Source organism: Macrobrachium rosenbergii, chromosome 17, assembly GCF_040412425.1.
Source record: "Macrobrachium rosenbergii isolate ZJJX-2024 chromosome 17, ASM4041242v1, whole genome shotgun sequence".
NCBI classification, from domain to species: Eukaryota; Metazoa; Arthropoda; class Malacostraca; order Decapoda; family Palaemonidae; genus Macrobrachium; species Macrobrachium rosenbergii.
The window spans coordinates 15,883,405-15,901,269 of record NC_089757.1 but is presented as its reverse complement, the minus strand read 5'-3'; the positions used below and the strand labels follow the sequence as shown (position 1 = coordinate 15,901,269).

The window sequence follows — 17,865 nt, the reverse complement described above, 5'->3', positions numbered from 1 at the left end:
GTGCATATGATGAAAGAGTGGAGATAACTCATATGTGTATTGTTTCAAGAGTAACCGTTATAAGAAACTGCAAATAATGAAGAGATGAGTTTCTTGTAGCCTTAATATTAGTACATATATCCTTTAGTCTTGAAGATCATTAGTGAATAAGAAATAAAAACAGTTTCAGTCAGTTGTTTTTGTATTGTGACCTCTCTCTCTCTCTCTCTCTCTCTCTCTCTCTCTCTCTCTCTCTCTCTCTCTCTCTCTCTCTCTCTCTCTCAGATATGCTCTGTTTTACATCAGATGTATTCCGTAACATGAAGTGCTTTTAAGAGCTCCCTTAGAAAGGTCAAATTAATTTGATTCCCTCCGTATGTTTGTTATTATGGCTACTAACTGTCTAACTATTAGCGTAACCTTGGTTTGCTACATTAGATTTTTATGTGATTTTTTTGTGAATGTGAATGAATAGCATCGTTTTCCATCAGTTTACTTTTTTGTGTTATTCAAGAGGATTCCAGAATGATTTTAAAAAAGTCCAAGTTCAAGAGTCTCCATAAATATATTTCATCAAGGTAGAAAAACTCCCAAATAAACTTCTTATATTGAAATATCTGACAGAACTCAGTTACTAATAAAACTAGGCATTTTTACGGCTGCATATTTCTCTTGGAGTTATTTTTTCTTAATGCTGCTCCAAGGTACCTTCATCTGCACACTTATATGGATGCATATAGCGCTTTATATAACAAACATTGCTTTCAGGTTAAAGAGCCATTCTTTTCAGTCCTCCTCCTTTTTCGTGTTTTCTCCGAGCCTGGGCCAGATTTTGATGCTCGGTTTTCTCTACAAAAAATAAGTAGTGAGAAAGTAGCACACTATTCCGATATTTAAAACAATCTTGGCTTGCCTGGCCTTCCTTGTCATGCATGTGAACATTGTCTTGGTGCGACAGACTTGACTTTCGTGGGCATTTGTGGACTTACAGTGAGAACATCGCGTGACTTTGGACGCCGAGATTTATAGGGTCAGGTGTTGCAGAACCCGTAGTTTCGAAGTTAAGACATTCGCCTCACTAGCGTCTTCGTATCCCAGACGAGGTCTAGCGATTCGGACACACCGCCATAACCCACTTTGTGTTTGTTGACCTCAGTAGTGACACTAGTTAGCCTACTTGGTGCTTAGTTGCCTCTAGAATTGCAGCCATGGTATGAGTTGGTCTTAGCGCTGGCGACCTCATCTTGTAATACTACTTAGTATCAGGAAACACCCTCTAGACCCACCCGTTTTATGATGGAAAGACTTATCTTAATTTTAATATATATATATATATATATATATATATATATATATATATATATATATATATATATATATATATATAAAATCTACTGGTCACTTTTACCAGACACATATGTAATTCTAATGGCCACAATGCCCTCTTAACTTCTCAATTCTTCGCGCTTTTTTGGATATGCTTGTAACTACGAAGCCGTAAGATCCAAACGCAAGAAATTGAAGAGACTATGATTGCCGGTCGCGGGAAACGAAATCGCGTCTTTTAGCTGAAAGACCATAGAATAGGAGAGACAAACTAGAAATGAGATAGGACAGACAGTTACTACTGCATTTAAACATTATTTGTAAATTTTTAAAAAGACTTAACGTATATGAAGAGAATATACTCGCCTTTCGGTCTTGTAAATTATAAACGGAATGTTTTGATTTTCATGTTTCTTTTTTAATCTCAAAGAAAAATATTACGTTTGAGAAGAAAATAGTCTTTCATCTTTTTCTAAAACTGCATTCAGAAAATGATTTTGTGTTGCAACTTTCTCAATGATTCATTTTCATAATACACAGAATTCTGTGCTTTGATGTACCAAATATTGACCGAGTATTATTATAGTTATAAAGATGCCATCGATTACCTTTCCCTTTCCCAGAAAAACGAGCCTTTTGGTGTGATGGTGTGAGTCAAATGGGTAATTACATGATGCGGAAAGGGATTACATTTTAGCCTTCCGTCACAGAGGCTAGACTCCTTGAAATCTGAAGAAGACGGAAATAACTGAAGGCGTATGTTTTGTCTATTTATGGGAGTGGTGAAGTCTTTGTACAGGAAAGAGATAGTAAACGGAACTGTTGAGAGCATAGTAAACTAAATTATATAAATGTATATACATATACAGTATATATGTACTGTATATATGTATAATATATATATATATATATATATATATATATATATATATATATATATATATATATATATATATATATATATAGAATACGATAAGAAGACATTTAATTTACAAATCCATGTGAACGTGCACACACACACATATATATATATATATATATATATATATATATATATATATATATATATATATATATATATATATATATATATATATATATATATATATAGTAAATATACAGTATATATACAGTAAATATAGGCACAAACTAAGCGGCAGCAATTATATACGTGGCAATAAAAAGTCAAGTTTCTTGCACATGTAGTGTACAATTTCATTTAAAACATTTCATCTATAATGTGAAACTGCATATTATTTTCAACAAGTAAAGGCCGAAGGTACGGGCAACCCAGTGCCATTATCTGGTCTAGACCTGTTCGGACTATAGCCCGATCCCTCTTTTGGGCGAGAAATGAAAATTCTTGAGTGTTGGGAGAGTATATGCTTCTCATGGGAGCAGGAAGGACAACCTACCTTTTGTGGGAGCAAGGGAGACAGTCTACCTAATGTCATAACGGGAACTTGAGTCTTCTTGTTGAGGAAACATGAAAGGAACTAGCTGGTGCGGGAAAGGGAGTGGGGGCCCTCTTAGTGTGGGAACTAGAAAGAATTTGTAGTTTGTGCAGGAAAGGGAACATAATTCTCTGACTGGATAAAAGAAATGGGTCCAGAGTAATCTGAATGCCCTTGAAACTTAAAGAAATATGTTACTGGATCGTTAGAGGCTTCATATTAAGGACATTGCTCATCATGAGACCCGAGATCAACTCGGAAAACGTAAAGTTTATGAATTTTGCAATAAACCCTAGGAGATTGGGTCAAAGCTGATTTCCGGAAAGGCAATAGAGTAAGTGAGAGAACTTTATAACCTCTAAGTTCTACTGTGTTGATTTTCTCGTATTTCATTTGATATTAATTCAAGAGTTTTCTTTTCATTAAAGGGAGTGCACTTTCACTTAAGTGTCGTATTTACAAATAATTCACTCAAGTTTTCTAACAAAATTTATTGTCAAATTGTTCCATGGTCAGCTAGTTGAAAATTATGCATTGTTGAAAAGTTTGTAAACTGTTGACAAATACTATCTTTGAAAAGACTTTTACATTCGTGTTTGGAGAATTGCTGTACACGATTACTGATTCCGAGATGAGAGAAATCAAATATCAACTGTCATTCAAAGAACTTATTTTTAGCAGCAGTATCATTTTGTCTTACTCTGTAAATTATTAACAGATGTTGCGTGTATGTATGTATGTGTGTGTACGTAGTCAAACATACACACTCGCTACCACACCCACACGCGCACGCACACACACACACACACACACACACATATATATATATATATATATATATATATATATATATATGTGTGTATATATATGTGTGTGTGTGTGTGTGAATATGGTGTCGAAGGCCGACTTCCCTTCTTAGATGTAAAAGTGGAGAAGAGAGGAGACAGATACAATACTACCGTATACTAAAAGGGGAATAGTGTGGGTAGGTTCCTTAACATCCTTGGGGAGTCCCATGACATTTACAAACCCCCGTGGTAGCCGCTTACGTGAGACGTGCAACTACGCACTGTTCCTTATGTAACGCTATCCATGCAGAGCTCGAACGTGTTAGGCAATTCCTAACTAATAACGGACACGACAGCAACCTAATAGAAGGTCGCATAAGAAAACAGTAGGACGTGTATGCCAGCGCACCAGGGACGACTCCTACATCACCATAAACATCATATTGTATTACAAAGCTGCATATCACAACCAGTTCAACTATAAGGACAGGGCCATGAAAAGGATAATTGCCAGCGGTACACCACCTACGAATCCTAACGAGAGTATTTCCTTACGTGTCTACCGCCTCCCGTACCAGTCAGCAACGTTGTAATGCGAAATAGCACAGCTCCCCATTAAGAGATGCAGGAGTCGGCCAACGTAGTATACAAATTTAAATGTACCGAAGGGACATGCCAAGAATTCAGCAATTGCTACATAGGTCACACCAAGCCCACTCTACGCAGGCGATTGGAAGCCCACCTTAACCAAGGGCCAATATTCCAATACTATGTGGACTATCATGACCGTAAACCGACACTGGAAGAATTACTATAAAGCACAGAAATCATGCACAGAGAAGCCCGGTTCCACAGATTGAAAACAGCAGAAGCTGTGCGTACAATTCAACAACGACCTGCATTAAACATCAAAGAGGAAAACGGACTTTATCCTCCCTTCTTCAAGGACATCTGTGAGAAAGCGACAGAACACCCCTTAACACGACTATCGACAACGAAGCTAATCAAGACTAGCAGCTAGAGACAGGAATCACGCCTTTGTCCACTCCATTTCCTGCAAGCTGCGGCATTGGCCGCGTCCTGTGGAGCACCAGGAATACCCTTGCTGCCGTACACACTGCCAGCGAGACAATGAGATCTGCTGACCAACATAAATTCAATACACCAATGACGTCAAGTTTAAAATTTTAGGCGTAGCCGCAAAGTCCGCATGTAGTAATAAAAACCGTGTAAGTCAAATTGTAATTTAGTCCTGAAGACGATGGAAAGAAACGTGAATAATTTTTCCTTATTCCTCAGAAGCTTGCTTGAAGAGAAAAAGAAGTATAGACTAATTCAAAGTCTACTTAAAACAAATAGTATTTGCGAACAATGCCACTGGCTTCAATAGGAGTTGCATAAGAGAGAAATATGCCCAAATAGCATACATATATATATATTTACAGCGTATACACACACACACACTATATATTATATATATATATATATATATATATATATATATATATATATATATATATATATATATATATATATATATATATATATATATCATATATCACGAGAATACCAAGGTAATATTAATTCTAAAAAGAGTATATGTCCACGAGGAAATCAAGACATCGAAGTGCAAGATCTTTCGCCTTTACGGTAAGGAATTTCCAAGAAAACTGCAAAAGATTAAAAAGACTACACGGTTTTATAGATAACAACTGAGATTAAAATTCATACAAAATTAAATAACTTTCACGTAGTTGGTCTTCAGGTGAGGAACACTATTTAATATTAACTCAGCATTTGATAAACGAAGGAGAGGCACTAGGCATCAAAAAGGATGGCTGAGTTTCTTTAGTTTCTCTTTTAGATCTGCTTCGAATATCTTTTACAGAATGAGGTCCAAAGTATTTAGATATGGGTCTAAATTACTAATATTTTAATTTGTTTATTGCATTAATGCAGATCCCAATACATTTCTAAAAACAATGTTTTTACATCTAATATTGTACTACTATGGGACCAGTCACTTTCATGATATCTTATGGTGTACAGAGTAAGCGTTATTATTTTACCAGTTTTAACTGAATATTTATGTTGGTTTATTCCGGTATCCAATTCTAAGCGAATCACAATGCAAACATGGGGTTTGTTTATGCTACTACTCTGCTAAGACAATTTCTTATAAGCATGTTTTTTACAGTATTAATATATGAAAAGGCTATATTTAGATTGAATATTTTCAACGTCGATTTGATGGGCTCAGAGCTGATTAAATAAGGCAGAAAGGGTGATCTTGAGTAATTCCCAACTTCTTGTCACTTTATTATAAAAGTTCTATTCTAGCAAGTATCCTAAATACGAGCTGGAAAGCACAAGTCCCCCACCTATTTTTTCTAATGATCTGCAGTTATTTATCTAGAAATTTGTAATACTAAAGAGAAAAGAGAGATTTTTTATGTTAATATGATTTCCAGAAAAATTATTTAAGTAAATTAAATTATTTGCTGTTTTTCTTTATATGCGAAGTTTATACTGATGTTACTTACATCTGACAACCTCGTTATCTCACAGAATCAAGATTAAAATATAGCTAACAAAATCAAAATACCTTAATTTAAGCCCAGATATATATATATATATATATATATATATATATATATATATATATATATATATATATATATATATATATATATATATATATATATATATATATATATATATACATGCCAGACTAGTTCAGTATTTACCTTCCTTCTCTGAAGTGTTCTCTGGTGCTTAATCTTTAATGTATCCTAATGACTGCCTTCCGTTTTTCCAGTTCCACCCAACATAATAGACGATGAATCCAGTACTGACGTTGAAGTGAGCGAAGATGCGCCTGCGCAGTTGAGATGCGCTGCCAATGGGTTTCCTGCGCCAGACATTCATTTCAAACGAGAAGACGGACACCCGATTCGCTACGCAGCTAATGGAATTAACGGGGCACAGGGTAAGTGTTGACGTCAATATGAGTGACATATCATTTTATTTAAAAATATTTATTTATTGATGTGTTTACGTGTCTCCACTACGATAATAAGTCTGCTGTAATTTTTTTCCTTTGCTGATATTTAATTATCTAATTTTTTTGCCATTTTTGTGTTATTAATGGGATTTTTTAGTTAATGGTAAAACTTCAAACAGAAATCTCCTAGAAAATTTGGAAACCTAATATATATATATATATATATATATATATATATATATATATATATATATATATATATATATATATATAATGTTAGTTATTTTTTCACATTTCGTTGATGGTCCCTTTTTTAACGTTTTCATATTTGAAAATGAGAACTGAACATCGCCCAGGAGGATTCTGCAGACATCTTAACATAGCTAGACAGCATAATTATTATGAATTTTATAAGCACTGAAACGACAGTAAATAAAAGTTTTTGTTTTAGTACTCACCTTATTATAAGAAGCTAATATTAATCCTACAAGACAAAATTCATGGTTTATACGAATGTTTTTTTACGTGTGAGTAGATGTCTACGGAAAATGATCTCCACGTTTAACTATAACCAAACGTTAACAAGAAAATGTTTGATGTATTGTAAGTGCGTTACAAGTGCAAGGTTACGTGAATAATCACATGATGTTACAATGGACAGAACACTGAATACTGTCGGCAGTTGTTATCTATAACAGTTAAGTCAGGAAGTCTGCGCACATTCAGTGGAAACTCCATTTATAGTTCTTGGTAATTGGTAATTACACGCGTTAATCCTTTTACTTTGGATACTTATACTCAAGACTACTCTTTGTTGCCTTTTTTTTTTGTTGCTGTGATTGTACTGAAATGTTTGTTTTCTATATTTATTTACTGTTTGCTTACTTCTGTGTTCTTTTATACATATGTGCCCTTTTGCAAATTTGCTATCTTGATTAAAGGCCTCTTAAACTAATTTTTTATGAACGTGTGTTCATTTGGAATAACAACAATAATAACAGTAATCATGAATAATAATAATAAATAATAATAATAATAATAATAATAATAATAATAATAATAATAATAATAACTATTATTATTACTATTATTATTATTATTATTATTATTATTATTATTATTATTAATTTCTATTATATTTATTATAATTATTATTGTCGTTGTTGTTTTTGTTTTTGCTCTTGTCAAGTAAATCCTCTGTGTAAAAAATACACTTAACATTTCTTATTTTCGTGTCAATGATTTTCTCGAAGAAGGGTGCACCGGAAAATAATTTATACCAGTTTATGCGAAACTCGATGAAGCCTAACACTTGATGGAATTATCAAGTTTCATAACAGAGGAAGAGATTTCACAAAAAAAAAATGTAAACCAAAATTAATGAATGAAACTGGCGACCGCTATATTAGGGATGGGAACCCGAGAGATCAATTGTGTCCTCCTCAGTATAACACACTCATATTACCTCTTTAACTAATTAGCAGTAGTTATTTCAACGTGTATAAACTCTCATCGCAGAGTAAGAAAAAAAAAAGAAACGCGCTAAATGGAAGCTAATCCCTAAGATTCATCTGTCTGCAAGAACTTGATTATATTTGATATTTAGAGGCACCAGCTGGATCGACTTACTTGAAGGAAGTAAAATCTCAGTTTCTAGCAAATAACTAATAGCTGAGGGGAAAGAATTTAAGAGAGAAAGAATTTGCAGGAATATTAGCGCGAGTGCGGAGGGAAACTTGGAAAATTAATATAGTGAACGTCAATGATAACGATAATTAGAAATAGCTTAGGAGATCATTAGGATACATTTAATTACTCCAAACTTGTGTGATAGAGTTCAGTGCGTTTTCCCTAAAAACGAAATAATGGGACTCGGTGATATTGAAGATAATTAAGAAAGAGAGAGAGAGGCAAAGAAAATGGCAAAGGTTAATTAAAAGTAGTACAAATTATGGATCGTTTTAAACTCGAATCATTTTCTTTTTAGGCGAATCTTTCCCGAGGGAGAGAGCCACTGTATTTTTGTTTAGGAAAGCAAAACGGGATAGAAAAGCAGTATTCGAAGAGCCTCAAGCTTTAAGCTTTAATGAAATGGGAGGGTTAACGGAGGGCTTTGCTGTAGACGAACATTAAACTTTATTTTCCGTGCGGACGCGAACAAAAAGGTGCATGTTAACTCGGCTGGTTTTAGAGTTTTAACACTGATTTTCAATTACGTAAAACGGTTATTATGTCTTTCACATTTACAGGTTAAGGAATAATGCAGAGAACAGTAGTGAAGTAAGGATCCTGTACAGCCAGTTTATAATTAAGAGGGGTTAAAGTACTGTAGTAGAATACAAGATACGATTACGCAGAAAATTCAAGGGATATTTTTTGTTTCAAAACCTAATTGTTTGTGTTTACCAGCGGAAGAGGAAAGCTGATATTAAATGAGTTGGGCATGGAATGATTAATAGCTACTATTAAGTATTAATTAGAATCATTAATATTAATTAAAATTATTTAAGATAGCCATCTGGTAAATCAGCCGAAAACATTACAAACGACACATAGGGTCAGAAAATTAAAACGCACAAATATTTGCCCATTACCCAATAAAAAATCTTTCGACAAAACTTCCATGAAATGTAAGCATGAAATGCTTTTAATCACAGTGAAATTAACAGGAACTCAAACGAAAACGGAAATAGCAAAAAAATGAAACATCTCTTTAATTTAGCTTTTGTCAAAGATAGAGTGTTGTTTCATGCTTGGACCAGCTGTGAATAATTTATGCATCAAGTAAAGTGCTGTTTTTTAACAAAGTCATCCAAAAAAGATGCGTTGTTTTTCATAAGTTTTTTTGGGTGCTTGTGGTTTCTCTCTCTCTCTCTCTCTCCCTCTCTCTCTCCCTCTCTCTCTCTCTCTCTCTTTTTTTTTTTTTTTTTTTTTTTTTTTTTTTGAGCCGTGATGAGATAGCCGCTTATACTTCTGTTCTTCAGGAGGGAAATAACCATGACTAATTCTTACGCTTGGGAAGTCTATTGGTCTTTCGCTGGTATTATTAATAATAATGATATTATTATTTTGTTTATTGGTTTTTCTGCTGCTGTTGTTTCTCTGTGCCACCCGTTAGAAAAAGAAAAGAGCAAATACTGTACACTGAATTCCATCGTATATCAAAATCAACTAATCCAGAGTGAAAGAGAAAAAACTTTTATAATGCTATTATCCGGATCATGAAATAAATCCCAAACGTCATAGTTCTCTCTCTCTCTCTCTCTCTCTCTCTCTCTCTCTCTCTCTCTCTCTCTCTCTCTCTCGTCCCTGCCACGTATAAGTAAATTTAAGTTTAAAAAGTATGAATTATGTTTGTGTCAGGATAGGAATAATCTCTATCTCTCGCTCTCTCTTTGATATATAAGATTAGTTATGTAAAAATTAGTATCAATTTTGTTAATCTCTCTCTCTCTCTCTCTCTCTCTCATGCTTTATAATAGCACATCAGAATGGAACACATAGCAATGAAATTGTTACGATGAATATTACAATATAACATTTTCATTCACCCATTAATAACTGCGATGAAAAAAAATAAAAACTATTGGCACGGCTGGTATTGCGTTCGGAAGGGGGTCACTATTATTTAAGGGTAATTATATAAAAAGGCTATGAATTTCAGTTTGTTGTTGGATAGGAATATTCTCTCTGCCTCTCTGCCTCTGTATGTCCATATATATATATATATATATATATATATATATATATATATATATATATATATATATATATATATATATATATATATATATATATATATATATATATATATATATATATATATATATATTAATTTATATTTATATTCTCTCACCCTCTCTGCCTCTTTATGTATATTATAATATATGCATATATATATATATATATATATATATATATATATATATATATATATATATATATATATATATATATATATAGTATTACAGTATATATGTATACATTTATATTTATATTAATATTTATATGTAGAGTCAAGTGGTCAAAGTCTGCTGTTCTTACTGTTTCTAAGCCAAAATTCCGGGTTCGAATCTTGGTCGGGGCAGCAACACTTAGCAGTCACAGTTCCCTTGGGTGTAAGTTATTCCCACGGTACAGTTCATTGGATTTTAAATGATATTTGTGGCCTAATATTGGTGAATAAAAATGTCACGCGTGTTTATGTGACAAAAATTCACGATTACCCGCGTGTAACAAATTCACCAGTCATCTGTCATGATGAAGACGGGTTGATATCAGTTCTAAGTCAAGATCTGAATTCTGCAGGAGTATGTACAGCAGGGTCGATGTCACCTTATATACCTCTTGATAGCCGAGTGGACAGTCGACTGCTTTTTGTTGTGTCTTAAGCCAACTGCTCAGATCCGAATCTTGGCCAAGGCAAAAGCGTTTCCCAAGGTTTTGTGATTTTCATAAATAACAGTAATTGCCTTTTATTATTCGTGAATAAAAGTCACGAGAGGATTAGTGACAAAAATTCACACACTCACACACACACACACCCACGCGCACACATGCCTCATGCACACCAATGCACGCGTGCCTCTTCCCCAAGGATGTATTCTCATTATAAGGACAGCATTTGTTCATCTTAAAATGGGTGAAAATTCCTTGTTACCGCTTTACAGAAATGAATAAAAGTGTTTTAATTTTTATATATATATACACACACATATATATAATATATATATATATATATATATATATATATATATATATATATATATATATTATATATTATATATATAAATATATGTATATATACTGTATATGTATGTATGTACGTATATGTGGTGTGTATATATAATTAAAAGCATAGTTTTATTTCGTTAAAGTGGTAACATGTTTTTCAATAAATTTTTGAAGCTGAGCAAATGTTGTAATTATAATTAGAGTTCATCCTCGATGAAGCAGTGGGCGTGCGTGGGTATGCATGGGGCGTTTTTTCTTTTTTTTTTTTTCTTCTGCGTAGAGGTTCATTCACGATTCAGCTTTTTAAGGATGAACATATCAGTGATTGTTTTTTTCCTTCTCTGGAGCCGATGATTAGTTAAAATAAAAATGACAGATTATATATATATATATATATATATATATATATATATATATATATATATATATATATATATATATGTGTGTGTGTGTGTGTGTGTGTGTGTGTGTTTGTGTTTATATACATATATGTATTATATATATATGTATGTATATATATATATATATATTTTATTTTATATATATATACACATTTATATGTATATACATATATTATATATAGATGTATATATATATCGGTCATCAGTGCATGAACCCGTCTGTAAAAATTTCATGATGTGATTTGCATCCAACTATGCAAATACTGAAATGTCATCGATACTCAATCAAGTTTGAAAATACGATAATATTTCCAATAAACGGGAAAAATTCTATTGCCTGCCCTCTTTTCACCAAAAGCTCAATTACTATAATGCAATATATATATATATATATATATATATATATATATATATATATATATATATATATATATATATATATATATATATATATATATATATATGAGCGTGTCTTTACATGTATGATCTTCCACAATTTTAAGGCTAAAAACAGCATTTTCGCGGAAGGACAGTATTATGGCACTGGCTATATCTGCTTATAAGAATTTAGTTGTTCCATTCAAGTCCAACTTGTATTTCTGCTCTGAGCAGCTACTTCAGAATTACATTTGGTTTATCCGTCCTTTAATGTGGTCATCTCTGCAGATTCTCTGCACATTATTGGTCTTGGCTGAGTGAGTGCAAACCCTAATTTTATTAGTTACCTGGATTTTTCTTCCAACTTTGATTTACTTCAGCTCCATCTTTTTTCTCGTTTTGCTCCCTAGGAGGTTACTTTTCGTTTTGGTTTTTTGCCTAGTCCATTCACCTGACGTCGCCATTCCAGTGCTGAATATACTTTTAAAATGTCAAAACCATTTTCATCAATTTGTAACGATTCAATCTTTTGTATTTTCCGAGCGATTCAACTTGCCTCTTTTCAAGTTGATACAGAAAAGGCTGACTTCTACGGAGTCGTCAGGAGAAAGGACTAGCAAACAACCAACACTGTTCTCGGTCACCAGCCCACTGTAATAAGAAAAAAACCGTTGCTCTTTTGCAGTTTGTAAACTACACTTGTCAGTTGCATTGTGTTCTGAAGGATCTCTAAGCAGGATCTCTCTACTGCCATATGCAAAGATCATGCTTACCCTCATTATGCAGAAAATCAAATCAGGAAAAACTTGAGTCACTTTACCAAAGTAGGCTAAAAGATTACCAAAATAAGGTAAAAGATTATTCCTGCGTCAGTGATTCTTATAGACGGCATACATTAGTAAATAGCCGTATTTTGATAAGGAACGGCACATTCCCACAAAACCATATACTCTTATGTAAATAGAAGCTACTCCGCCCTTATTTAATGAAAGAGACCCTCGAAAACAGGGAAGAATTGTAATCGCGAGAAGCAACGATAACACATTAGTAAATAGCCAAATTTTGATAAGGGACGGCACATTCCCACAAAACCATATATGTAAATAGAAGCTACTCCGCCCTTATTTACTGAAAGAGATCCTTGAAAATAGGGAAGAATTGTAATCGCGAAAAACAACGATAACACATAAGTAAATAGCCGTATTTTGATGAGGGACGGCACATTCCCACAAAATCATATAATTAAATAGAAGCTACTCCGCCCTTATTTTAAAGAAAAAGATGCTTAAAAACAGGTAAGAATTGGAATCGCGTGAGGCAGCGATAACACATTAGTAAATAGCCGCATTTTGATAAGGGACGGCACATTCCCACAAAACCATATATAGAAATAGATGCTAATCAGCCCTTATTTAATGAAAGAGATCCTTGAAAACACGGGAGAACTGTAATGGCGAGAAGCAACGATAACACATTAGTAAATAGCCGTATTTTGATGAGGGACGGCACATTCCCACAAAATCATATAAGTAAACAGAAGCTGCTCCGCCCTTATTTAATGAAAGAGACCCTTGAAAACACGGAAGAATTGTAATCACGAGAAGCAACGATAACACGGATAAAGGACACTAATTTTGTGTTCAGTGAGAAGAGACATTACTTCACATATAAGATGTGACTTGTAAGAGAGAGAGAGAGAGAATAGCAAGACCATGAAGATAACAATAAACGATGAATTTCATCTACGAAACTGATTAATTAAGGATTGAAAATGAAATATTAGTTGACAGTTAGCGGAAATTGCCACAGTTATTGTAATGAAAACAATACGATTATCTCCGCTTATTCGACAATTATTCCGGGTAAGGAGGAGCTGTTACTGTCTTTCGTTTGCCCAGTGTTCGTTGGTCTGTTTTCATCCGTTGCACACGATAAATGTCAGACTGTAATTTAAATCTTGATAGTTCATCTGAAAGGTAACTTTACCTTCAGTAGAATATATATATATATATATATATATATATATATATATATATATATATATATATATATATATATATATATATATATATATATATATATATATAAAATATATTATGTCCTTTATAGTTCACTTTACAAAGAGGCCTCCATAGATGCTTCCCTTACAATTTTCAACTACTGTGTCCCAATTCCGTCGCCAAACCAAACCACCTAGTACATAATTCACTCCTTAAGTCAAAAGAGGCAAATTGAGGGCTGGTATAGTGTGCCTTAAGCGCTATGCCTGGTCCCGGGAATTGAACCCTTGTCCTTCAGTTGGTGAAGTGGATATCCTGAACATACATATATATATATATATATATATATATATATATATATATATATATATATGAAATCACGTGTAAGAGTGATTTATATATATATATATATATATATATATATATATATATATATATATGTGTGTGTGTGTGTGTGTGTGTAAATGTGTTCGTAATTGTGAGTGCTTGCATAAGCAGAACAAGTAAGTAGGCATTAAATGATTTCGTTAAAAAGTACATTCTCAATTGAGAGGACATTAATTCAAGATAATTTTAACAATGTAAACGAAAATGAGAAACAAAATTGGGAGTCGAACGGATCTATGCGCTGAAAGAAAATTTTTCTTTTTTATTTATTTAAAAGTGATCTGTCTATATTTAGATAAAGCTACACATTTAAACAAAGACATTTTCGGGCTAATTAAAACTCCATGGATGATCTCTTAGTATATAATGCTAATATTGATACAATTGTAAGATTAATTTGTTTCTTTCCTTCTCCAGGTAAATACATGATATGGGTGTTAATGGTGTTGTAAATGACGAGCAAACTGATAGCTGCTGTTCTTTTCTAAACCACATTTGTCTTTCAGGTTTTTAAAATTCTTTATTTTCCCTCTACTTGCCAATTTTTCTCTCCTTTTCATCATTGTCTATTTATATATATGTATATATATTTATATATTTATTTATATCTAATGTAATTGCAATAGCCACAGTGCCCGCTTAACTTCTCAAATTCTTCGCCCCTTTTGGATACTCTTGTCACTACAAAGCCTTGGATCCAACTGCAAGAAATATGAAGCAGTTATGATGTCCGGTAGTAGGAAACGAACCAGCATCCCAGAATAGCAACGAGGTCACGTTGCCAACCTTCTCCTGGTCAGGTAGGCCACTTGACCCCATTGTGATTATGGGATGCGGGTTCGTTTCCCGCTACTGGACATCATAATTGCTTCATATTTCTTGCACTTGGAACTAAGGCTTTGTAGTGACAAGCATATCAAAAGGGGCGAAGAATTTGAGAAGTTAGAGGGCATTGTAGCTACTACAGTTACATATGTATCTGGTAAAAAGCGACCAGTAGATTATATATATATATATATATATATATATATATATATATATATATATATATATATATGTATATATATATATATATATATATATATATATATATATATATATATAAATTTCTGACTCACATTGGGATCAAAACCAGGACCTTCAATTGAAAGGCAAAGACACTGCGAACTGAACCACACAAGTCATATAAGAATTTGGAACCTAAGTTCCAGACGTGATTGTGTGTTGATTATTTCTGTTACATTCACTCAGAGGGGATAATTCGAATGAAATGCTGTCAACTGGGTCACTGCTGAATCGGGAAGTTGGGGAAAGCACGTTGGGTGCGAGGCAGTTAGCTTGCCCCGGTAAAGCCTTCTGTACATTGGTACTTAGATTCCAGCTTCTTTAATGACTTGTGTGGTTCAGTTGGAAGCTTCTTTGCTTTTCAATTGAAAGACCTGGGTTCGATTCCAATGTAATTCTGAAATTTATTTCTGTTCCGCACGTGATTTTTGTTGGTTACTGAATCGGTCAGCCTAATGTACTTTACTGCCCAGACCGAAAATAACCAAGGACAAGGGAAAGGGATGAACAAAAATTGGGTTTAATCATAATGGAGGTGCCAGACACGCATCTTGAACGAAGAAAGGATACGAGTAAAAGAAGAATAAAAAAGAAAATTCCAAAGTTTGCAATGAAAGGAAAGAAGCAGTCGCTGAAATGTGGGTTGAGGTGGTCTGACGGGTGTTTCTAAGCTACTTTTGAAGAGGAGAAATTCTCCCTTAGAGCTCACAGGAATAGTTGAGCGAAAGAAAAGGTTCGCAGGAAAAAGAAGGAAAAACCACGTTGATATATCCATGCGTTTAAAGTTTTAGAGTATTGGCAGTCTATGTTTACAACTAAACGCCTAACTGCACCTTCGAGGATATCGAAATGCGAACGTGTATGTATTCGAAGTACCTGTGTTACCATGTTAGACTAATAGTTTTGTGTAGCTTCGCCTTTCTTCGCTCTCCCTGTTCTGTTTTTGTTCACAAAGCATACTCTAAATCATCGTCTAATAAAAGGGATAAATGGCACACCTGAGTAGCAGAAAGAAAGATAATTGTACAGGTAAAAAGAGGATTAACTTTAAAATATAGTAACAAAAAGGACAATTAGACACTTGAAAAGTAGCAACAAACAGAATAATTGAACACTTGAGAGATAGTAGCGACAAGATGGCTGAACTTTTAAAAGGTAGTGACAAACAGGATAACAACTACGCAAGAAGTTGGAGGAAAGAAGGTGTACGCGGTTACCCACAAGGAACGGAAATGAGATACGTCGAAGGAGAAGAATCGAGGGCGGATTTGGATTCCTATCGATGCCTGTGGACGCAGTGCTTCTAAAGCAGTGGAAAAGGAAGGTTTTGCGGCAAGAAGGATGAGATGAAGGAAAAACGAATAGGGGATGAAAGTGAGGAAGAAGAATAGTTCTGAGCTTGAGAATAGAAATGGGCGTGGAAAGGGGAAAGAGAAGAAAATCACGGCGGTGAGAAGGGGCAGAGGATAAAAAATGACGACTAGCGATAGTGAAACAAAAAAAAAAAAAGAAGGAAAAGGAGCATGCGACGGCATAAGGAGAGGAAAGAAGATAGATAAAAGACGGAGAAATCTGGGGGAGTGTTGGAAAGAATCTGAAGACAGAGCGAAGGGTACGGTTGGGGAAGGAAAGGAGGGAAGGGAGTGAGAGGGTCGAGATGTGAGGAAGAGTGACGCTGTGGTTTACGAGTCCCCGGGGGAAGGAAACCAGGATTGAGGCAATGCGGTCGGAGTAATGTGAGGAAAATGTTAGGGTCGGGGGTCAACTCCCCCTTCCCCTTCCCCTTCCCCCTCCCAATTTGTGATGCCACTTGAGGGGCCAGGCGGAAAATATCGATACAGCGGAATAAAGAAATTGTGAAAGATGTTTTTGACTGTAGTTAAGGATCAGTAGCAGATTGAAATGTTTTTGATTTGGTAAATTTTTGCATTTTTTTTAAATCTGGTTTAGAATTACTAAGTCTGATTTTTAATTCAACTAAGAGAAAAGATTCTTTCTGATAGGAACAAGGAGTTGTAAGCTGAAATATTCCAAAGATTTGTCTTTGCGTACTGGTATTAACACATTGGTTTGTACACAGAATGTATGCATATGTTGTATATATACATTTCATTTTAGTTACTCCTTTGAGTATGCTCCGGACATACATACATGCATACATACAGATAAATACGTGTGTGGGTAATTATATACGCAAATTTTACGCAAGAATATTCTTTAATATTATGCAGCTGAAATATTAAAGATTGAAACTAAAGTATTTGTCTATTTAAAGAACAAAATCGAATGCAAGTCTTGTTGGGACACATTTTTTTGGCAGGATGTTTTTTAGGGTCTAACCCAGCATTT

At 34.0% G+C, this 17,865-nt stretch overlaps 1 protein-coding gene across 1 annotated transcript in view; it reads left to right on the top strand.

Moving 5' to 3' along the window:
- LOC136847563 (lachesin-like) overlaps positions 1–17,865 on the top strand; it is a 464,069-nt gene that overhangs the window by 404,239 nt on the left and 41,965 nt on the right. Inside the window, exon 4 of the mRNA XM_067119287.1 lies at positions 6,366–6,536. Coding sequence (XP_066975388.1) covers positions 6,366–6,536 — 171 coding nt within the window. The remainder of the gene's footprint in view (positions 1–6,365; positions 6,537–17,865) is intronic.